Here is a 23764-nt window from a genome sequence, read left to right as displayed (position 1 = left end):
GTTTCTTCTTTAAATATGTTTATTTAAGTAAATAAAAAGTGTGTTCATATTAAAATAATTGGGTAGGTAGTGGTACACTCTCATATTTTCTTCTAAAAGATTATATGCCAGGGAGTACCCACTGTGGCTTAGTGGGTCAAGAACACGACTAGTATCTATGAGGATGTAGGTTCTATCCCTGGCCTCCTTCAGTGGGTTAAGGATCCAGTGTTTGCCGAAAGCTGCAGTGTAGGTCACTGATGAGACTTGGATCTGGTGTGGCTGTGGCTGTGGCTGTGGTGTAGGCCAGCAGCTGCAGTTCCTATTCAACCCCTAGCCTGGGTATTTCCATATGCCACAGGTGCAGCCTTAAAAATAAAAACAAAATAAAAAAATATATATATTGTATACCAAAGGGTTATCTCCAGAAGATATAAAGAACATTTGATAAAGAAAAAAGAAAAAGGTACATACACAACACCAGGGGTCTAATAAATAAACTGTTGAACAAGAAACCAATCACAAAAGATCATACCTTAATATATATAAAGTTCCAAAAGAGGCAAAATTAATCCCCTAAATTTTGGAGGGGGCATAGTGAACAAGGCAGAACAAAAGGAAACTTTCTGCAAAGATGGTAATGTTCTTTTTCTCTACCTGTGTGTTGTTTAAATTCATAGAGAGGTACCTTATGATTCGTGCCTTTTCCTGTCCGCAAGGTTGCTACAGTTCAAAAAAAAAGAGGATAAAATATGGAGTCAATCAATATATGAAAACCTCACCAGGAATGCAGAAAAATGTGAGTTCAAAAATAAGATAAAAATTTTCACTCTTTGGCAAAAGTTAAGTTTTATTTTCCTGGTTGTCTCAAAAAATGGTGAGACACAGTGTGCTTGATTTAGTGTGCAAACAAGGCCCTTGCATTCTATTTGGTTATTAAGGCTCTTAAGTCTTTTAAAACCAATAAACCTCCCTTGCTTTCATTTTTTATGTCATTTACTTATTGAAGAAACTGGGTCATTTGTCCTGTAGAATGCTCCACATTCTGGCTATGGCTGATGGCTTCTGCTGCTTCTAATTTTTTCCTCCATCCCCCCATATTTCCTGTAAACTGATGGTTAGATGTTGAGGCCACTTCAAGTTCGGGCCCAGAGTATTTTGGCAAGAATCAATCATAGATGGAGCTTGGTACTTCTGCCTGGAAGACTAGCAGGTCCAAGTCCTAACTACTTGGCTGCTCCATTTTCAAGTTCTCCAACAACCTGCCATCCTTTGGTTCAAGTCTCTTGATGATCATCGCCTGGATCCATTATTTCATTAAGCGGTACAAAATGATTTTCTAATTTCTAGTCTCTCTCACTGCCTCCTCATCTACTAGCTGGACTTTCCTAAAAAGAACTTTTCCATCCTCCACTATTTCGTGACTCCGAAAATAGAGTTCGTTCAAGAAGGGCGGGAGGGACGCCTGATACTTATTTAAACATTTCAGAATGAATGAATAAGCTGGTGCCCATGCCATTGGCAACGTTATCTATTTGTTGGGTACCATTTAAATTCCCCGATATATAAAAAATACGTAGTTGTTGCTTTCCAGTCAATTTCAACCATTGTCCTTGTTGGGGCTGTTTCAACTTTTACAAGCTTGGGTTTCTTTTCATATGTAGAAAAGTTAAAAATAAAAATTATTAAAAAAAAGTATGAAAGAAAAAAGGAAAGGTTAAAGTCCCATCAGGTCAGGGAGGGCTTCCGGGGGTGGGGGTGGGGAGCTCAGTAACCTCTAAGCCACCCCGCGCGCTCAGGCTAGGTCCCCCGCGGTACCGCGTCCGGGGGCGGGGCGAGGCGTGGGCAGGGCCGTCGCGCCTTTGCGCGCGGGGCGGGGCAGGTGGCGCGGCGGTGGCGGCAGCAGAGGTGCGGCGCGCGGCTCCGGAGCGCGCCAACGCGGTCCCCGCCGGAGTCGCGGCGTACCTCCGTGTGGCCCTCACCCCTCTCCCCAACTCGATATCTCCCACTGGCCTCAGGATGGGCGCGCGCGTCTCGGGCAGGCCCCGAGCCGGGACTGGGTTCCTGCTGCTGCTGCTGCTGCTGCTCGGGCTGCTGGCCCCGGGGGTGCAGGGAGCGCGGGGCCGCGGCGGCACCGAGAAGAACAGCTACCGCCGCACAGTCAACACCTTCTCACAGAGCGTCAGCAGCCTGTTCGGCGAGGACAACGTGCGCGCCGCTCAGAAGGTGGGCGCCGGGCCTGCGCCTGCGGTCACCTTGCCCGGCCGCCGCGCACCTGGCGTCGGGGCCCACTTGGGCCGTGCGCAGCCTCCAGGGCTGCCGGCCGGCCGGGACGCGGGAAGAGGGGGGCCCGGGCCGGGGGCGGGGGTGCCGGGCCTGCGCCCCGGGGGCCTGCCGCCTGGGGCCCGCGCCCCTGCCCGGCCAGCACCGGGTCTAGCGGCTCGTTCCGGCGCGGGGCCGGGGCGCAGGGCATCTCTTTCTCGCTGCACTTCTCCTTGGACCTTGTCCCCGGGGGCGGCGCGGCCAGGGCATCCCCGCAGCTGCGCTGACGCCGGCAGCGCCTCTCATTCATTCATTCAACGCGTCTGAATGAGCGCCTACTGTGAGCCAGGCACCGTGGCGGCTGCCCAGGGGGCGCCCTGCCGGCTCGCGCCCGCTCGCTCTCCCCACGCTGCTGCGCTCTCCGCAGCAAGCCCAAATTTCCTCTAGCCTAGCAGCCGACCCACTTACCCTGAGCACCTTTGGCCTTCCTCCTTTTGTTTTGAAGATATTTAAGTCTCTCTCTCTCTCTTTTTTTTAAAGGAAAGGCGTAATGCAATCAATTCTGTTACTTTGGCTACCTGGCTTGGTAGCCCTGAGCCCCTACTGTGTGCAGGGTCTTTTACTTGGAGCGTTTTGTTTCCTTGGGAGCTGTTTAAGAGCCTCAGAACCCTGGGGATGGTGCTGAGCGCTCCGGAGAAGAGCAGGAAGTTCTTTCTCCTTGCTGTGCCCTCTGTAGCTGGGTGAGAGGCGCCATTGGGGTAAAAGTCCACTGAGAAGGGGGAAGTGAATAAATAAGGGGACAGTTGTATGTGGTCATGCGGGCCTTAAGTACCGTCCTTGCTGTTCCACCTCTTAATTCCTTTGCTCTGTGCCAGTTTGGGGTTTTGGAGTGGAAAGAAGTTTGAATTTAAATTCCAGGTCTCAGAGTTCCCTGGTGGCCTAGTGGTTAAGGATCCACGTGGTCACTGCAGTGGCGAGGGTTAGATCCCAGGCCCGAAAACGTCTTCATCCCTCAGGTCTTACTAAATGGCTTTGGGCAAGTGATTTTACTTTTTAGAATCTCAGTTTCTTTTCTTTCTTTCTGTCTGTCCTTTTGTCTGTCTGTTGTTCTGTCTGTCTTTCTTTTTAGGGCTGTACCCCAGGCATGTGGAAGTTCCCAAACTAAGGGTCAAATTGGAGCTGCAGCTGCCAGTCACAGCCACAGCAACATGGGATACAAGCTTGTCAGCGACCTACTTCACAGCTTACAGCAATGCCTTATACTTAACCCACTAAGGCCAGGGATGGAACCCACATCTTCATGGATACTAGTCGGGTTCGTTACTGCTGAGCCACAATGGGAACTCCTCAATATCTTTATAGATTATACTCCATGTATAGTTACTATAAAATATTGGCCATATTTCCTGTGGAGTATGTCCTTATAACTTTAAAATTTTATATTTAGGGAGTTCCCGTCGTGGCACAGTGGTTAATGAATCCGACTAGGAACCATGAGGTTGTGGGTTCGGTCCCTGCCCTTGCTCAGTGGGTTAAGGATCCGGCGTTGCCGTGAGCTGTGGTGTAGGTTGCAGACGCGGCTCGGATCCCGCGTTGCTGTGGCTCTGGCGTAGGCCGTTGGCTACAGCTCCGATTCAACCCCTAGCCTGGGAACCTCCATATGCCGAGGGAGCGGCCCAAGAAATAGCAACAACAACAAAAGACCAAAAAAAAAAAAATTTTATATTTAGTCGTTTTTACCTCTAAACCCTAACCGCTATTTTGGCCCTCCTCCCTTCCCTCTTCCCAGTGTTAACCACTAGTTTGTTCCCTGTATCTGTGAGTTTGCTTCCTTTTTGGTATATTCACTAGTTTGTTCTGTTATTTTTTAGATTCTTCATATAAGTGATATTATACAGTATTGTCTTTGGCTTATTTCACTAAATGTAATATTCTCCAGGTCCATTCATGTTTCTGCAAAGGACATTGTATCATTCTTTTTATGGCTGAATAGTATTCCATTGTGTCTGTGTGTGTGTCTGTGTGTGTGTGTAGGTATATATCTATGTATATATATTTATATATCACATCTTCTTGTCTGTCTTTTTGAGTGTAGCCATTCTAGTGGGGCTGACAAGGTATCTCCCTGTGGTTGTAGCAGATCTGTTGACTTTGGGGATTTTTTGGTATTATTATTGTTTTGGCTGCACACATGGCATACAAAAATTCCCAGGCCAGGAGTTGAACATTGATTGCACCACAGCAGTAACAACACTGGATCCTCAACCGCTAAGCCACCAGGGAACTCTTATTTATTTATTTATTTTTATTGGAGTATAGTTGCTCCTCAAAGTTGTGTTAGCTTTAGGTGTACAGCAGAGTGATTCAGTTATACACATACATTATATTCATGCTCTTTAAGATATTTTTCTCATATAGGTTATTACAGAATATTGGGTAGTTTTCCTGTGCTGTGCAATAGGTCCTTGTTGGTTCAGATCAGTTGACTTTTTTTTTTTTTGTCTTTTTTGCCATTTCTTGGGCCGCATATGGAGGTTCCCAGGCTAGGGGTCCAATCGGAGCTGTAGCCACCGGCCTACGCCAGAGCCACAGTAACGCGGGATCCGAGCCGCGTCTGCAACCTACACCACAGCTCACGGCAACGCTGGATCCTTAACCCACTGAGCGAGGGCAGGGATTGAACCCACAACCTCATGGTTCCTAGTCAGATTCGTTAACTACTGAGCCACAAAGGAACTCCTGACTTTTTTTTTTTTTTTGTATAAATTTTTTTTCCCTTTTTATGGCCATACCTGCAGCATATGGTGTTCCCAGGCCAGAGGGTTGAATTGGAGCTGCAGCTGCTGGCCTATGCCACAGCCATAGCAACATCAGATCTAAGCTGGCCCTGTGACCTACACCACAACTCGCGGCGACACTGGATCCTTAACCCACTGAGCAAGGCCAGGGATCAAAACTGCCTCCTTACAGAGACTAGTCAGGTCCTTAACCTGCTGAACCACAACAGGAACTCCCAGACTGGGTGACTTTTGAATTGTCCCACGATGGGTCTGATAGTCTCCTCTGGGTTAGACTGAGGATGCACAATTCCAGCAAGAATTGTGTGTGAGGCTCTTGAGTCCTGGCCTGAATAGTACATCAGGGCATGGGGTGTTGGCCTGTCTTATTACTTTACTCTTTGCTTGAGGCTGGTGGACCTTCTGTCCTGGAAGGTGCCTTTTCCCCTTTGTCATTCATTTGTGATGTGTGGGTAATGTTCCAGTGCTTTCAGTTCACATAACCTTGGTCTTTCATCATGTTCCTTAGGTGCTTGGGCGGCCTCTGAGCTGCAGAAACTCTTGCCCCTTCTCTGTGAATGTGAAGACATTTCCCTTTTTTTAAAATTTTTTTTCCATTTTTTTATTACTCAAATGAATTTATCACATCTGTAGTTGTATAATGATCATAACAATCTGATTTCACAGGATTTCCATCCCACAGCCCATACACATCCCCCCACCCCCCAAAACTGTCTCCTCTGGAGACCATAAGTTTTTCAATGTCTGTGAGTCAGCATCTATTCTTCAAGGAAGTTCCATCTGTCCTTTTTCAGATTCCACATGTCAGTGAAAGCATTTGATGTTGGTGTCTCATTGTATGGCTGACTTCACTTAGCATGATAGTTTCTAGGTCCATCCATGTTGCAAAAAATGCTGGTATTTCGTTCTTTTTAATGGCTGAGTAATATTCCATTGTGTATATGTACCACATCTTCTGGATCCACTCTTCCCTCGATGGACATTTAGATTGTTTCCATGTCTTGGCTATTGTAAATAGTGCTGCAATGAGCATTGGAGTACATGTGTCTTTGCGAGTCATGGTTTTCTCTGGATAGATGCCCAGGAGCGGGATTGCTGGATCAAATGGTAGTTCTATGTTTAGTTTTCTGAGGAATCTCCATACTGCTTTCCACAGTGGTTGCACCAATTTACAATCCCACCAACAGTGTACTAGGGTTCCTTTTTCTCCACACCCTCTGCAGCACTTATTATTTGTAGACTTTTGGATGCTGGCCATTCTGGCTGGTGTAAGGTGATACCTCATTGTGGTTTTGATTTGCATCTCTCTAATAATGAGTAACGTTGAATATCTTTTCATTTGTTTCTTGGCCATCTGTATGTCTTCTTTGGAGCACATTTCCCTTTTTGACCTGATTTCTTTTTTTTTTTTTTGTCTTTTTGCTATCTCTTTTGGGCCGCTCCCGCGGCATACGGAGGTTCCCAGGCTAGGGGTCGAATCAGAGCTGTAGCCCCCCGGCCTACGCCAGAGCCACAGCAACGCAGGATCCAAGCTGCGTCTGCAACCTACACCACAGCTCACGGCAACGCCGGATCGTTAACCCACTGAGCAAGGGCAGGGACCGAACCCGCAACCTCATAGTTCCTAGTCGGATTCGTTAACCACTGCGCCATGACGGGAACTCCTGACCTGATTTCTTAAGCATGTGCCTGGGGGTGACAGGGGTGAGGAGAGATTAGGATGAGGATGCCCTCCAGGTTGAGGAGGAGGGTGATGAAATCCTGAGCTGGAGCAATCTTATCTTCTCCCATGGCCATGGCCACAGGCCTTCTGAGTTTATTGACCTGAATCTTCCTCGTTTTAACTTCATCCTGAAAATTGTCCAACATACCCAAAGGGAGGAAGAGTCATGTAATGAACTCCCATACCCATCACCCAGTGCTTCCACTTATCAACTTTTTGCCGTTCTTATTACACCTCTTCCCCAATCAAAAAAAAAAAAAAAATATTTAAGCCTGGAATAGTATTTTAAAGCTAAACCAAGACACATTAGTTCGCTTTTGAATACTTAAGGCTACGTCATTAGCAAAGAAACATTCTGCAGCCTTCCCTGGTAGCCTAACAGTTAAGGATCCAGCATTTTCACTGCTGTGGCTAGGGTGCCGTCCCTGGCCCAGGACCTTCTGCATGCCACGGGCATGGACCAAAGAAGAATCACATTTTCAGATTCTTTTTCTCTTACAGTTTATTACAAAATATTAACTATAGTTCCCTGTGTTATACAATATGTCCTTGTTCGTTATCTATTTTATATATAGTAGTGTGTGTCTGTTAATCCCAGCTCCTAATTTCTCCTCTCCCCCTCTTTCCCTTTTGGTAAATTCATTTGTATCTTTCCCTTATTTTTCTGTTTTTTTTTTAGATTCCACGTACAAGTGATATCATATGATGTTTGTCTTTCTCTGTCTGACTTCACTTAGTGTGATAATCCTTAGGTCCATGTTACTGCAAATGGCATTTTTTTCATCCTTTTTTATGGTTGAGTCATATTCCACTGTATATATGGACCACATCTTTATCCATTCCTCTGGTGATGAACATTTAGGTTGCTTCCACGTCTTGGCTATTGTGAATAGTGTTGCTGTGAACATTGGGGTGTGTGATATGTCTATTAAATCTTTTTTTTTACTCTCTTCACTTTTTTAGAACAGTTTGGGATTTACAGAAACATTGAGGCGGTTTGTGACTTCCTATTGTGGCCCAGCAGGTTAAGAACCTGACTAGTATCCGTGAGGATATAGGTTTGATCCCTGGCCTAAGTGGGTTAAGGATCTGGTGTTGCCACAAGCTGGAGTGTAGATCACAGATGTAGTTTGGATCCAGTGTTGCTGTCTCTGTGGTGTAGACCTCAGCTGCAGCTCCAATTTGACCCCTAGCCTGGGAACTTCCATATGTCCCAGGTGTGGCTCTAAATAAGGAAAAAAAAGAAGTGTGACAGGAGAAACAAAATGTGTATCCATGGGGAGTTCCCTGGTGGTAGTAGTTGAGACTTGGGATTTTCACCACTGTGGCCCACATTCAGTCCCTGATCTGGGAACTGCCATCCTGCATCTAAGCATGCCATGGCCAAAAAAAAAAAAAAGAAAGAAAGAAAAAAAAAGTGGTGTACAGCAGGGAATGTTATTTGGCAAAAAAGAAGAGAAATTAAGTACCAATTCCTGCTGCTACACGGGTGAACCTTGACAATGTATTTTGAGTGAAAGGAGCCAGGCACAAAAGGTCACAGCTTGCCTGATTCCATTTTTATAGAAAGTCCAGGAAAAGCAAATCCAAGGAGATTAGTGTTTGCCTAGATTGGGGGGAGGAGAGAATGTGGAGTGATTTCTAGTGGGTACAAGACTCCTTGTGGGGGTGATGAAAATGTCCTAACTTTAGATTGTGGTGAATTTCTAAAAAAACAAAAACCAAAAAAAACCCCCCTGAATTGTGTGTTTTAAAGACGTGAACTTTATGGTATGTAAATTATGTCAATAAAGCTCTTTAACAAAAAAAAAGAAAAGAAAAAGGAAAAGAAAAGAATTATGTCTATACTAGCATGCCTTCTATCCAGCTGGATTTCAGAAAATCCACCGAAGAGTGAGTGGTGACCCTGTTTCTCACTGATACACACACACTTCCTTCTGGCATTCCTGCATTCCTACATGGTTTTTTGGTGGTGGTTGTTTTTAAATTAACCCTTATATTATTATTATTATTTTTTTTTGTCTTTTGTCTTTATAGGGCCATACCTGAGGCGGCATATGGAGATTCCCAGGCTAGGGGTCCAATTGTAGCTGTGTGCCTCTGGCCTACACCACAGCCACAGCAATGGCAGGTCTGAGCCACATCTGTGACCTACACCACAGCTCACGGCAATGGTGGATCCTTAACCACTGAGCGAGGCCAGGAATCGAACCCACAACATCATGGTTCCTAGTTGGTTTCGTTAACCACTGAGCTACGATGGGAACTCCTGTATTATTTATTTTTTATGCTTCCAGTTTTTTTTGGGGGGGTTTATGGCCACACCCATGGCATATGGAAATTCTTGGGCCAGGGGTTAAATCTGACTTGCAGCTGTAGCAGCACCAGACCAGTGCCAGGCCAGGGATGGAGCCCCTGCCTCCTCAATCTTTTTTTTTTTTGGTTTTTTGTCTTTTTAGGGCCACACCCAAGGCGTGTGGAAGTTCCCAGGCTAGAGGGGCTACAGCTGCCAGCCTATGCCACAGCCACAGCCACAGTGTATCCAAGCCATGTCTGTAACCTACACCACAGCTCACGGCAATGCCAGGTCCTTTACCCACTGAGCGAGGCCAGGGATCAAACTCGAAACCTCATGGTTCCTAGTCGGGTTCATTAACCACTGAGCCACAATGGGAACGCCATGAACTTGGATTCTTAACCCACCTCACCACAGCAGGAACTCCCCACCCTTCCAATTTTTAAGTAGCAGCTTTATAGAGATAAAATTCACGTACTATGCAGTCTGTCCATTTCAAGTGTATAATTCAGTGATTTGTAGTATATTCACAGAGTTGTGTAACCATCACCACAGTCAATGGTAGAACATTTTCATCACCTCAAAGAGAAATCTTTTAGCTATCAGCCTCTCTCCTAACCCTGGCAACCTCTAATTTGCTTTCTGTCTCTATTGCTGTGCCGATTTTGGCAATTTCCCATAAGTGGAATCACAGTTTGTCATCTTGCATCTGGCTTCTTTTCCTTAGCACAAGGTTTTTTTTGTTGTTTTTTGTTTGTTTGTTTTTGTTTTTGTCTTTTTTGTTGTTGTAGTTGTTGTTGTTGTTGCTATTTCTTGGGCCGCTCCCGCGGCACATGGAGGTTCCCAGGCTAGGGGTCTAATCGGAGCTGTAGCCGCCGGCCTATGCCAGAGCCACAGCAACGCGGGATCCGAGCCACGTCTTTGACCTACACCACAGCTCACGGCAATGCCGGATCGTTAACCCACTGAGCAAGGGCAGGGACCGAACCCGCAACCTCATGGTTCCTAGTCGGATTTGTTAACCACCGCGCCACGACGGGAACTCCCCAGCACAAGGTTTTTGAGTGTCATCCAGGTTGAAACGTGTCAGTACTTCATTCCTTTTTATGGCTAAATAATATCCCCTTGTATGGTTTTACCAGGTCTATCTATTCATCTGCTGATTGCCACATGGTCTTTTTTTTTTCTTTTTCTTTTTTTTAGGGCTGTCTCTGTGGGGTATGGAAGTTCCCAGGCTAGGGGTTGAATTGGAGCTGCAACTGAGGTCTACGCTATAGCAACACCAGATCCGAGCTATATCTCTGACCTATGCCACAACTTGTGGCAACACTGTATCCTTAACCCACTGAGCAAGGCTAGGGATCAAACCCCTATCCTCACAGACACTGTGTCCGGTTCTTAACCTGCTGAGCCACAGCAGGAACTCCCACATGGTCTTTAAAGATAGAAACCGCTTTGGTGCTTGCAGCTAAAACATATTGGGGCCAATGCTTCTGTTTTGAGATGGGTAGTATTTATTAACTCCATTTGTTAGCTGGAACCCTGGTATATATTACAGGTATAATACGCCTATGAGCATCCCGCAAATAAGGGGCAAACCTGGGGTTTGAACCCAGGCAGTTAAACTTCCAGGCCCGCGTGCTCTCAGCCAGGCCATAGCACCAGCATCCTTTGCTCTCCTGGATGCTAATTCAACCCCATTTTTCTTTTACCTCTCTTGGAAAACCGTTCCAACTAGAATATCTGATGGTAGCCAATTCACCTCGAGGCATTTATCCTCTACATTGAGCAGAAGGGCACATGGACAAGGCCCTGTTGCAACACTCACACCCCCTGGGAGGTTGGGGACAACCTAGGTGTCCATTAGTAGGGTACTGGTTAAGCAGCTGCAGGTATCTTTACAAAAAATGAGGCGGCTCTGTCCGACTGAGGTTGGGTAACCACTGAGACAAGAGTGTTCCATGAGAAACATTACATATGCTGCCATTCAAAGGGAAAATATTTATCTATGCTGTTATTCACCCAGCGTGTCTCAGGGAGGCTCCACAAGCGAGTGATAACAGCGCTGCCTTCAGGAGGGGATTTGGGTTGTATGAAGTTTGTACCATGTGTACCATATATATATTTTTTTAATTTTTTAAAAACAATTTTTGGAGTTCCCATTGTGGCTCAGTGGTTAACGAATCTGATTGGGAACCATGAGGTTGCGGGTTCAATCTCTGGCCTCGCTCAGTGGGTTAAGGATCCGGTGTTGCTGTGAGCTGTGGTGTAGGTCAAAGACGTGGCTCGGATCCAGCATGGCTGTGGCTGTGGGGTAGGCCGGTGGCTACAGCTCCGATTCAACCCCTAGCCTGGGAACCTCCATATGCTGTGGGGAGGGCCCTAGAAAAGGCAAAAAAAAAAAGACAAAAAAAATTTAGGAATTCCTATTGTGGCTCAGTGGGTTAAGAACCCGGCTAGTATCCATGAACACTCCCTGGTCTTGTTCGGTGGGTTAAGGATCTGGTGTTGCCATGAGCTATGGTGCAGGCTGGCAGCTACAATTCTGATCCAGCCCCTACCGTGGGAACTTCCATATACTGCAGGTGCGGCCCTGAAAAGCAAAATAAATAAATAAGTAAAATAAAAATGAGACATCAAAGAAAAAAAAAATAGAGTTCCCACTGTGGCTCAGCAGGTTAAAGGTCTGGTGTTGTCTGCTTGGCACGGGTTTGATCTTCTGCCGGGGCAGTGGGTTAATAAGGATCCAGTGTTGCCACAGCTATGGTGCAGGTTGCAGCTGCAGCTTGGATTTGATTCTCTGTTGGTTATTCCCATTGGCTCAGCTCCTCCCGGGGTAGCCTTCCTCCTCCACCAGCTGTGTTTTCTTGTTTCCGGTAAATTCAGCTGGACTGGGAAGAAGGGAGTTTGGGCCCAGTTGGTGATGACTTTTCTCTGGTTTCTGCAGTTCTTGACCAGGCTGACGGAGAGATTCGTGCTGGGAGTGGATATGTTTGTGGAAACCCTGTGGAAAGTCTGGGCAGAGCTCTTGGAGGTTCTTGGACTTGACGGTAGGTGTGGGGGAGATGGGCATTCATTTGAAGGCAGTTTTATTCTGGAGCTTCTCAGGTTACAGAAGCGGGACCCACAGGGGTTGGTGCAGGAGAAGAAGGGGACATCGAGGGTATGAGTGAACCTTTTCTATTGTCATAGTTGCGTGTAGAAATGGCTGAGATTCCTAGATGCCTTTAGGATGAGGTGCAAGTGGGTAGTGTTGACCTGGCTGCCACCAGGCAAACCTCTGGGATCAGAGGTGGCGTTCTCTGGGTTGTTGGGGTCTGGAACAAACCACTCCAGTTACTTAGAAAAGGATTTAAGAAGTTCTCCAATGGCACAGCAGGTTAAGAGTCTGGCATTGTCACTGCAGTGACTTGGGTTGCTGCTGTGGTGTGGGTTCAGTCCCTGGCCTGGGAACTTCTGTATGCTGTGGGCATGGTGAAAAAAGAAAGGAAGGAAGGAAAGAGAGAGGAAGGGAGGAGGAAAGAAAGCAAGAAGGAAAGAAGGAAAGACAAGAGATTTAATACTGAGTTGCTCACAAAATCACCAAAAGGGCTGAGGGATTGATGTGTGACCCATGGGACTGCTCCCCCGGTCCAGGAGGCTGTCTCTCTCCATGAAGTCTGCTGCAGTCTGTGTCAGGGTCCCCGAGACCACCCCCAGGTGCAGTGACTCTAGAATTCCCAGGATTCTGCATATGGTGGTACCCACGCCTGTGATGTATGATAGCAAAGGACATAGAACACAGCAAAGGAAAAGGCGCCTGGGTGACGTCTAGGGGAACCAGGCAGACTTCCAGAGCCCTCCCGCAGGGGAGTCACAGAGGACACACTTCATTCCCCCAGCAAAGAGTGGTAACAACACATAGGAGCTGTCACCAACTAGGGATGCCCAGTAGAGGCTCAGTGCTCAGGGGGTTTATTGGGGGCTGGTCGTGTAGGCACCTTCTGCCTGGCATGTTCCAAATTCCCTACCAAAGGCAGTCATTAGCATAAACCACACCATTTGTTCAAAACCTCCAGGCCCAGTGAGCACCTCTCTGTGTCGTGTGTGCTTCCCACACCCCCCAGCAATGAACTAAGTTCTCCAAGTTGCTGACCAGGTATCCCCCAGATGAACCACAGTTCTGACCGTCTCTGCCTGGAGGTAGCATCTGATTCCACAAGTCCAGGGCTTAGTCCCACAAGGTGCCCCCAATTCAGACACCAGTCCAGGTTGTCACCTGTGCTTCTGGCCGACTGGTATAGATTGGAGGTTCCCACAACCCCTCCCCAATGTGGGTTCAATTAATTTGCTAGAGCCGCTTGCAGAATTCAGGACACCTGTTGACTTGCTAAAAGTACTGGTTTATTACGAAAGGCTGTAACCCAGGAATGGTCAGGTGAAGGACACACATGGTGGGGGCTTGGAATTTTCCATGTTCTCAGTTTGATTGACTCATTGCCCACTGGTGATCGATTCAGCCAGCCTCCAGCCCCTCTAGCCCCTGCAGAAGTCCTGTGCGGCCGGCCGATGACTGAAAGGTCCCACCCTCTGATTGTTTGATTGGTTCCCCTGGCAACCAGCTTACACCCTCAGAGGCTCTCCAAGATCACCTGATTAACAAAGGCAAATGTCAGTGAAAGGGGCTGCGAATCATCAAGACGCCTTTATAGCTATTGTCACTTAGGAGCCTGTGCCAGAAATGAGGATGGAGAGCAAATACACATTTGTTATTATATATCACAGTCTCACATTCTAGAAATCCAAGTCCCCAGATGCCAGCCAAGGGCCCATCTGGCCAGCAGTCCTTTCTAGAGAACAGCCTCAGGCCTGCTGGCTGAACTCTTTCCTGCGCAGCTCCTAACTGGGTGACCTTCTTGCACCCTGGGGTTCCTTCTCAACAAATCAGCCAGGGCAACTAATTTTTTTAATTTTTTTATGGCTGCACCTGTGGCATGCGGAAGTTCCCAGGCCAGGGATTCAATCCAACCTGAGCCATAGCTGCAGCCACGCTGGATCCTTTCACCCACTGCGCTGGACTGGGATCAAACCCACACCTCTGCAACACCTTGGGCTGCTGTAGTCAGATTCTTAACCCACTGTGCTACAGGAGGAACTCCTGATGTTTTTTCTTCTTTTTAGATTTTTTTAAATTACTGCTTTCTGTTTTTTGCTTCATAGGGCCACACCCAAGGCATATAGAAGGTCCCAGACTAGGGGTCAGCTTGGAGCTGTGGCTGCCAGCCTACACCACAGCCACAGCAACACCAGATCTGAGCCGCTTCTTCTACTTACACCACAGCTCATGGCAACGCCAGATCCTTTACCCATTGAGTGAGGCCAGGGATTAAACCTGCATCCTCATGAATAATAAATTCTTAACCTGTTGAGCCATAAGAGGAAATCCCTATTACTTCTTTTGTAGTAGTTACTTTAAAAAAAGGGAGTTCCCTTGTGGCTCAATGGGTTAAGGATTCAATATTGTCACTGCTGTGGCTCAGGTCACTGCAGCGGCACGTGTTAGATCCCTGCTTTTTTTTGGTGGGGGCTGCTGCTCCCATAGCATATGGAAGTTCTCAGGCTAGGGGTTGAATCAGAGCTGCAGCTGCCAGCCTACACCACAGCCATAGCAGCTCGGGATCTGAACCACATCTGTGATCTACCCCACAGCTCATGGCAACACCAGATCCTTAACCCACTGAGCAAGGCCAGGGATTGAACCCATGTCCTCATGGATACTAGTCGAATTCGTTACTGCTGGGCCACAAAGGGAGCCCCCAACGTGTTAGATCCCTGGCCTGGCACCTTCGGCATGCCATGGGCACAGCCAAAAAAAATTTTTTTTAATAAAAACAACCACAACAACAAACCCCCAGTTTAAGGCCCACTCCTTAAAACTGCCTAGTAACTTACTGTTGCACAGGGTTCACACCAAGGACACTGCCAGGGTCCTTGACACATTCACTCTCTCTAGGTGTTCTCTGCCAGGGATGATCCTCCCAGCCCTTTGCCTGCTTCACTCTTTTCCATGCTTGGGTCTCTGATACATGACACCTCCTCCGAGAGGCCCATCCTGATGACCCCATGTAAGGAACCTCCTCTTCAGCTCTCACACCCCCGTTCCTTGTCTCCTCATCAGCTGTTAACATCCCACTCGTGTGTGTGTGTGTGTGTGTGTGTGTGTGTGAGAGAGAGAGAGAGAGAGAGAGAGAGATCTGTCTCCTTCCCGGAATCCTGTGAGTGGAGTCTTGCCCACCTCCTCCAAGCTGTGGCCTCGCCCTGATTCTGCCCCTGCACGAAGGGTCCCATCATTAATAAGAATCGGAGGGAGTTCCTGCTGTGGTGCAGTGGGATCGGTGGCGTCTCTGCGGTGCTAGGACACAGATGCGATCCCCCATCTGGCACAGTGGCTTAGGGATCCGGTGTTGCTGCAGCTGCAGCTTAGGTCATGCTGCGGCTTGGATCTGATCCCTGGTTCGGGAACTCCATATGCTGTGAGGCAGCCAAAAAATGACAGAAAACATAAGAGTTGGAGGACAGTGGACCCTACTGCCTTACTGCTGGTGTGAGCTGAATTGTGTCCCCTCTCCGAAAGTACCCACCGAAGCCCCAGGACCTGTGAGTGTGACCTTATTTGGGAGTGGGGTCTCTGCAGATATAATTAAGATGCGGTCATCCTGGTTAGTGTGGGCCTTAAATCCAGTGTCTGGTGTCTTTATAAGAAGAGGGAAATTTGGATAGAGACGCAAAGAAACCCATGGAGAAGAAGGCCACGTGAAAGTGAAGATGGAGGCAGAGATGGGAGGGAGGTGGACGCAAGCCAGAGGATGCCGGGAGCCACCAGAAGCTGGAAGAGGCCAGGAAGGACACTCCCCTAGAGCCTTCAGAGGGACCTCGGCCCTGCAGCCACCTTGGTCTCAAGATCTGGCCTCCAAAACAATGAGAGGCTACATCGTTTTAGGCCACCAAGTCTGGCCATTTGTCTCAGCAGCTCTTGGAGACCAGTTCAGCTCCTCCCATGCAGAATCTCACCCCCACCGGCCCTGACACTCCCATCTCACAGCTCAGAGACAAGGCTCACCTGTGCCCGGGCTCACACCCACTGTCATCCCCCTCCCTCACCAGGAACCCATCTTTCAGCCTTGAATCACTGAATTCAGCCTCTGGGAGGCTTTGGATCCGACTCAGGCTCAGGCAGAGAATCAGAGGCAGCTTCCTGGCCATTTGAGAGGATGCTGCATAGCACGAAGCCCCCTGGGACTGCTGAGGCCCCCTCCCGGGACCCAGGCTGAGTCAACACATAACCCAGATACAGCAATTGAGTGCAATCCTGAGTGGAATCCACATCCACCACCTGTCTAGACTGTTAAACCCGGTATTTCCATCCCTGCCCAGCAAGCCCTGGAGAGACAAACCCGATTGCAAGAAATTGCATGTAGCTTGAAATGAAAGACTTAAAAAAAATTAAAAGCCTCCTATTGACATGGAAGGGGATGCGAGCAGAGTGGTTCCACAGCCCTGAGGCCCTGAATGCTGGCATTCATGAGGCAGATGGCTGGTGCTTTCTGGAGGGGAAGAACTCACTGCCATATCATGGTTTTCTCCCCTTTTACTTGGTGCATAAGCTTCCAAGCATCCAAAGACCTTTTTGTTTGCTTTTTAGGGCTGTACCATGGCCTATGGCTATTTCCAGGCTAGGGGTCGAATCGGAGCTTCAGCTGCTGGCCTACGCCACAGTCACAGCAACTTGGGATCCTAAGTGTCTGCGACTTACCTGCGCTACAGCTCGTGGTAACGCCAGATCCCTGACCCACTGAGCAGGGCCCAGGATTCAAACCTGTGTCCTCATGGATGCTAGTCGGGTTCGTTACTGCCATGCCACAGTGGGAACTCCAAGGCCTTTGGAATGTGTGTCTTATGCTTAGATGTTTGGATGTGCAAAGGCTTTATGGGAAACTACTCCAAAGTTGGAAATCCTGGCAGAAATTATTTCAGGGAGCACTGTCCTCTAATTTCCTTCTTCTGAATTTTGAAGGTGCTGGTTAAAATGGACTCTTTAGCCCAGAGTGGTTCAGTAGGAATAGAATGCCATCCATATATGTTCAGTGTTCTAGTTGTCACATTAAAAGGGTAAAAAGAGGAATTCCTGCTGTGGCCCAACAAAATCGACTGTGTCTCTGCTGCACCAGGACACAGGTTTGATCCCCAGCCTGGTGCAGTGAGTTAAAGGAGCTGACATTGCTGCAGCTGTGCCGTAGGTTGCAACTATGGCTCAGATCTGATCCCTGGCCCAGGAACTCCACATGCCTTGGGTAGGCCAAAAAAAAGAAAAACAAAAGGTAAAAAAGAAGCGTTCTGTTGTGGCACAGCAGGTTAAGGATCCAGCATTGTCACTACGGTAGCTTTGGTCACTGCTGTGGTGGGAGTTCCATGCCTGAAAGAAAATTTTTTTCTATCTGTAAGAGCTGATGGATATTAACTAAATTTGTGGTCATGGCGTTCCCACTGTGGCATAACAGGATCAGCAGCATCTTGGCAGCATCAGGATGCAGGTTTGATCCCTGACCTGGCACAGTGGGTTAAGGAGCTGGTGTTGCTGCAGGTGCAGCGTAGGTTACAACTGTGGCTCAGATCTGATCCCTGGCCTGGAAACTCCATATGCCATGACATGGCCAAAAAAAACCAACTTACTAAGGTCATCATGTCACAATATATGTAAGCCACATCATGCTGTGTGCCTTGTATAGTGCTACGTGTCCCTTACATTGCAATAAAACTGGAAGAAAAAGTTGTATGCTGACATATGACGTGTGCCTCTTTCAAATGGTATGGTTAAAAAAGAGGGGAGGGGGGAATTCATGTCATGGCACAGCGGAAATGGATCCAACTAGAAACCATTAGGTTGTAGGTTCGATCCCTGGCCTCACTCAGTGGGTTAAGGATCTGGTGTTGCCGTGAGCTGTGGTGTAGGTCGCAGATGAGGCTCAGATCTGGCATTGCCATGGCTATGGTGTAGTCCGGTAACTGCAGCTCCGATTCAACCCCTAGCCTGGGAACCTCCATGTGCCATGGGTGCGGCCCTGAAAAGACAAATAGAAAAAAAAAAAAAAGGTATGTGACTAGAGAGATGAAGCCAAATGTGGTGAAATGTTAATTGTTAAGCCTAGGTAGTTTCAATAGGAGTATTTATTTTACTGTTGTTATAATTTTTCTATTTGAAAATTTTCTTAAGTCGGGCACACGGAAGATACAAGTCCTCCATTTCACTCCATTCTTAAGATGGAACTTCATGTGTGGGTACCAGTTCCACTTAGGTTTGGCTCTGAGTAACAGAGACCCCCAAATAACAGCAGCTTAAACAAGATGGAAGCTTATTTCTCATATGCAAAAGTCCGCAGGTAAGGTGGCTAGGCAGGTAGGTTATCCTTAGGTCCAAGCCCCTTCCATTTCATTGCTCCCCAGTAGGTGACTTCCTTTCCCTCATGACCCAAGACAGCTGCTTTTATTCCAGCTGTCGCATCCATATTCCAGCAGGCAGAAGAAGAGGTAAAGGGCATATTCCCACTACTTCTAGGAAGCTACCCCGAAACATCCCTGCTTACCTCTCCTTGACCACAGCTAAGTTATGGAGCTGCAAGCGAGGCTTGGAAACGCCCTTATCCTAGGCAGTCAGGTGCCCAGCCTGAGATTGGGCATTTGTCACCGTGGAAGACAGGAAGGAAGGAAATTTCGAGGCCAGTTTGCAGACTCTGCCCTACCTGAAAAGTGCTTTAAACTCAGGATACTCTGACAGGCAGTCGTAAAGCGTTGCCCTGTCTCCTCCCAGGACTTAGCACAAAGGTACTGAGAGCTGAGCTGCCAGATCCCTAACCGGCCACTGTCCCTCTTTTCTGTCCTGCAGTCTCCAACCTGTCCCAGTACTTCAGCCCAAGCTCGGTGGCCAGCAGCCCGGCCCGCGCCCTCCTGCTGGTTGGCGTCGTCCTCCTGGCCTACTGGTTCTTGTCCCTAACCCTGGGCTTCACCTTCAGCATCCTGCACCTGGTATTCGGCCGCTTCTTCTGGGTCGTTCGGGTCATCCTGTTCTCCATGTCCTGTGTGTACATCCTGCACAAGTACGAGGGGGAGCCCGAGAACGCCGTGCTGCCCCTGTGCTTCGTCGTGGCCATCTACTTCATGACCGGGCCCATGGGCTTCTACTGGCGCAGCAGCCCCGGTGGCCCCAGTGTGGAGGAGAAGCTGGAGCAGCTGGAGAACCAGGTCAGACTGCTCAACATCCGCCTCAACCGAGTTCTGGACAGCCTGGACCGCACCAATGGCAAGTGACAACCAGCCAGCCGGCCGGGTCCCCTCCTCCCAGCGCCCTCTCTCCGGAAACAAAAGAGAAGAAGGAAAAAAAGAACGTCCAACCCCAAACAGTCTTAATAAAAATGCCTGAGCAAGAGAGGGGCGCTTTGCGAGGGTATTTCCGGCCACGGGTCAGACTCTTAGGACCCCTTCCTGGAGGAAGGACAAGATCATGGCTGTAGAACTAACCCAGCGAGTGTCATTAGTGGAGAAAATATTTTTTAAACAGAGGAGATAACCCTATGAGCTGTACAGGAAGAGAAGTTTATGGGCGCATCAAGTACCAAGTTAATTTTTTTCAAGCGTTTAAATACATCTTTTGTAAGGTTTTTTAATAAAGGCCGATGGAGTCAGATTTATTCAAACTTTGCACAGAGGGGAAGGAGTTGCTTTTTCGAACCATTTGGGGCAAGTTTCAAGGCAAGCGTTTGTTTCTGCAGAATAGGGATCGGTAGGTGAGGTCTCTATATGCTATTTTCATATTCCAAAGCTATGACCTTCATTTCCTGTTGTTTTTGGTTGCCATTGACCTGATGAACGTTGTTGCTTCTAAGTGTGGATGCTTGGGTTTCAGGGGTGAAACTAAACATCTTTGGATCCCAGGGACTCCCCGCCATGCCTCCATCCATTCTAAAGGAAGAAATCATTATTTGTAGAAAACCTAAGTCCCTTTCCTCCCCCATCTTGTTTGTACAGTGATGTATTTTAAACCTCAACATTTTGTAAAGGAAATTTCAAGGACCAGGCCAAGGGGTGTCTTTGGGGTTTGTTGCCAAGAGCTGCCTGGGTGAGCATCGAAGCTCATTCAGGCATCTGTTGGATGTCCTAATTTTGCCATTTGCCAGCTAGGTCAATACAGGAAAGACACACTCTCCAGGGTTTTATATTTATTTCTTTGGTTTAGGGTTTGGGTTGACTCGGGACCTTAGAGGGAAAACCAGCCGTAGCAGCTAATAACATTTTCAAGTCTGTTACTGCTGATAACGCATCCTCAGGAACAGTAAGCAGTAATAGGAAGACTTGGAAAAAATTTGAGTTATTTTTCCTATAGTTTTTATGATACGTGTGTCAGGTGCTTTTTTTTTCTGGAGTCTGGTGACCTCATTTTAGGCAGTCTCTGGGGGTTAGAGGTCTGTAGGGCTGACAGTTGTGGGGGTCTTGGACAAAGGGGGTTTTACAAGGCTTGGATCAGGGGCTGGTGGAAACATGCTTTTCTAGACACTGAGAAGCACAGGTAAACAAGGAAAGAAGCCCCAGATTTTGCTGCTCTGGGGTCTGTCTCAATGGTCTTTAATGCCCACCTCTGTGCTCTGGCAGCCCACTCAAAGGCCCCCCATGCACAGTGTCGAGAACCCTGTCAGATCGGGTAGAAACAAGTCCTTTTGATCCAGGCATCATTTTGGAAAAAACTCCACTGCCTGCCAACCCTTCTTGTACCAAGTCTCTGTGGTTTTATTTGTAAGTATCTGGAAAACGGAAGTAAACATTTTTTGAGGATGCTATTGAAACTTCTGTTTTTCAGGTGCACAAAACCGGACCCCAAGCTCTCCTGCATTCGATTCACTTCCTAACACACAAGCATGTTCTCTGGGATTTGTTAGGGCAAGTCTTCATCCATGGGCATTTGAACCCCGTGGTTTCTGCATTGACATCGTTCTAGTTTTGTCATTTAGATACTTAGCGACAAACCCATTTGAGCACAGGGTATAAATAACTCCCGGGAGGTCGTCTTTGCCTGCCTGCCCGCCTTCCTTGTGTTCATTTGGCTCCTGTGTATATTGAGGTACTAAAAAGTTTGCTTTGCTCATGTTGGCCCAGGGAAATTGACATTCTCAGCACAGAGCTTATTTTAAGTCTTAAGTTCCTGGCCTCTTCCTTGCCAACCCTCACCCACAGAAGCCTGATGGGCGGTGTGCAGTATTGAGATCTAGGCAGGAAAACCATTTTAACCTCTAATAAACTGAGGGAGGCACTGCTTCTGGGCACTGGTAGACTGAGGTCATAAGTTTCAACTGGAAATTGCTGTGACGAATATGCGCCTTGGAGTTCCCTTGTGGCACAGCAGGTTAAGGATTTGGCATTGTGCAGGGTTTTTTGTTTTTTGTTTTTTTTCTTTTTACAGCTGCACCTACAGCGTATGGAAGTTCCCAGGCTAGGGACTGAATCAGAGCTGCAGCTGCCAGCCTACACCATAGACACAGCAATGCAGGATCCAAGCCGAACCTGCGACCTATGCTGCAGTGACAATGCTGGATCCTTAACCCACTGAGCACGGCCAGGGATCGAACCTGCATCAGCATGTATACTACTCGGGTTCTTGACCCGCTGAGCCACAGTGGAAACTCTGCTGTGGTGCGGATTTGATGCTTGGTCCAGGAGTTTCTGCATCTGCAGGCCACAGGTGCAGCCAAAGAAAAAAAAGAATGTGTACCTTTTTTTTTTTCCAAGTTGGCTAAGTGTAGGCTATGAAGCCAGATTTACAGTTTGGTGCACTCAAATGAAAGATGTCTTTATCATTTTGTTTTTTATTTTTTTGGCCATGCCCATGGCGAATGGAAGTTCCCAGGCCAGGGATGGAACCTGCACTGCAGCAGTGACCCCAGCCACTGCAGTGACAACACCAGATCCTTAATCACTAGGCTACCAGGGAACTCCCAAAATGGCTTTATTTTTTATGAAAGTTAAAGTTATAATGCAAAACATCACTTTAGGGTAGGATGTTACTTGAAATTCTGATAAAAATCATAAATGTTCGATGAATAACTTTTTTTTTTTTTTCTTTTTAGGGATGCACCCACAGCATATGGAGGTTCTCAGGCTAAGGGCCTATGCCACAGCCACAGCCACACCAGATCTGAGCTGCATCTTCGACCTCCACATCACAGCTCATGGCAATGCTGGATCCTTAACCCACTAAGCAAGGCCAGAGATGGAACCCGCCACCTCATGGTTCCTAGTCAGATTTGGTTCCACTGCACCATGATGGGAACTCCTGAATGACTTGCTTTTTAATGTAAATTTGACCTTTGCTTGGGTGGGCTCTTAACTCCACATAGTCTGGGGTTTATTTTTCTTTCTCTATCCCATGGAGGCTTGTAGAGTATTTTGCCTCCCCCACTGCCCCTCATCTCTTCCTTTTTTCTCTCTTTTGTACATGGAAAAATGTATTTTTGTACCATATCTCATACCTTGAAGAGAAAGCTTTTTTATATCTTCAGGGCTGTAGAATATATTAGTGTAAACACATCCTTCCATGGGGTATGAAAACATCCTATCAAAACTACTGTGACTCTGTTATGGTTAAGATTCCGTTTTTTTAAAGATATCTTCAACTTCATCAGTGTTAAGTTCCCAATGCTTCAGTATCACAATAAATATGAAAAACAAAAAAATAGTCCAGAAAAGAAAAAGGACCAGCTGCTGGATATCTGGGGACATTTTGGGGAATTGATGTTTAGAGCAACCTCTCCCCTGCATTGAAAAGATGCTTTCATGGCATGTCAGCCTTCCATGAATTTTTTTTCCAATATCAATCAGCATTACCTGCCTTCTGGGTTTTTTGGTTCGGCTTGTCTTTGTTTTTGTTTTTTGTTTTTTGTCTTTTCAGGGCCACACCCGCGGCATATGGAGGTTCCCAGGCTAGGGGTCTAATTGGAGCTACAGCTGCCGGCCTACGTCACAGCCACAGCAACTCAGGATCTGAGCCATGTCTGTGATCTACACCACAGCTCACGGCAACGCCGGATCCTTAACCCACTGAGCGAGGCCAGGGATGGAACCCGCAACCTCATGGTTCCTAGTCAGATTCGCTTCTGCTGCACCACGACGGGAACTCCTGTGTGGTTTTTTGTTTGTTTGTTTTTACCCCATATCACTTCTGGTAGCAAAGGGCGGCAACAGAATTTCCTGAAATTGGGCCTTTCGAATTGTTCTGGGCTCTTAATTTATAAAAGTAACTAACAGAGCAGAGAGATTAGTATTGTTGAAAGGAGGGTTTTTTCCTTTTGTCTTTTGTGGGGGTTTTTTGGCCACACACACAGCATGTGGAAATTCCCAGGCCAGAGATTCCACCTGCACCACAGCAGCAACAACTCCAGATCCTTAACCACTAGGCCACCAGGGAACCCCACCTGTTACTTCTTAACATGCTTTTGAGGAAGGATATCTGCTTTATGGGCTGATACATGATCACGTCTCCCCGTTATGTTTTGAATTGGCTGACCTAATCAAAAAACCATCTCTTGCCATCTAGCTGACTCATTTTAAAAGGAACTCCTGGAAGTTCCCTGGTAGTCTGGTTGTTAGGATTTTGCCCTTCCACTGCTACAGCCCCGGTTCAGTCTC

The 23764-nt window shown here is 47.5% G+C and overlaps 1 protein-coding gene across 1 annotated transcript; it reads left to right on the top strand.

Annotated features, from left to right (window-relative positions):
• Nucleotides 1-1875: 1875 nt before the first annotated feature.
• BRI3BP (BRI3 binding protein) lies at nt 1876-19775 on the top strand. Its single transcript, XM_047762028.1, has 3 exons — nt 1876-2205; nt 12006-12108; nt 18978-19775. Exons 1-3 carry the CDS (start codon nt 1999-2001, stop codon nt 19397-19399), a joined length of 732 nt encoding a protein of 243 aa, XP_047617984.1. The 5' UTR covers nt 1876-1998; the 3' UTR covers nt 19400-19775.
• The last annotated feature ends 3989 nt before the right edge of the window (nt 19776-23764 follow it).

The sequence above is a fragment of the Phacochoerus africanus genome, chromosome 15 (assembly GCF_016906955.1).
Source record: "Phacochoerus africanus isolate WHEZ1 chromosome 15, ROS_Pafr_v1, whole genome shotgun sequence".
Lineage (NCBI taxonomy): Eukaryota > Metazoa > Chordata > Mammalia > Artiodactyla > Suidae > Phacochoerus > Phacochoerus africanus.
The sequence above is the reverse complement of the archived record's forward strand: the minus strand, read 5'-3'. Positions and strand labels throughout refer to the sequence as shown.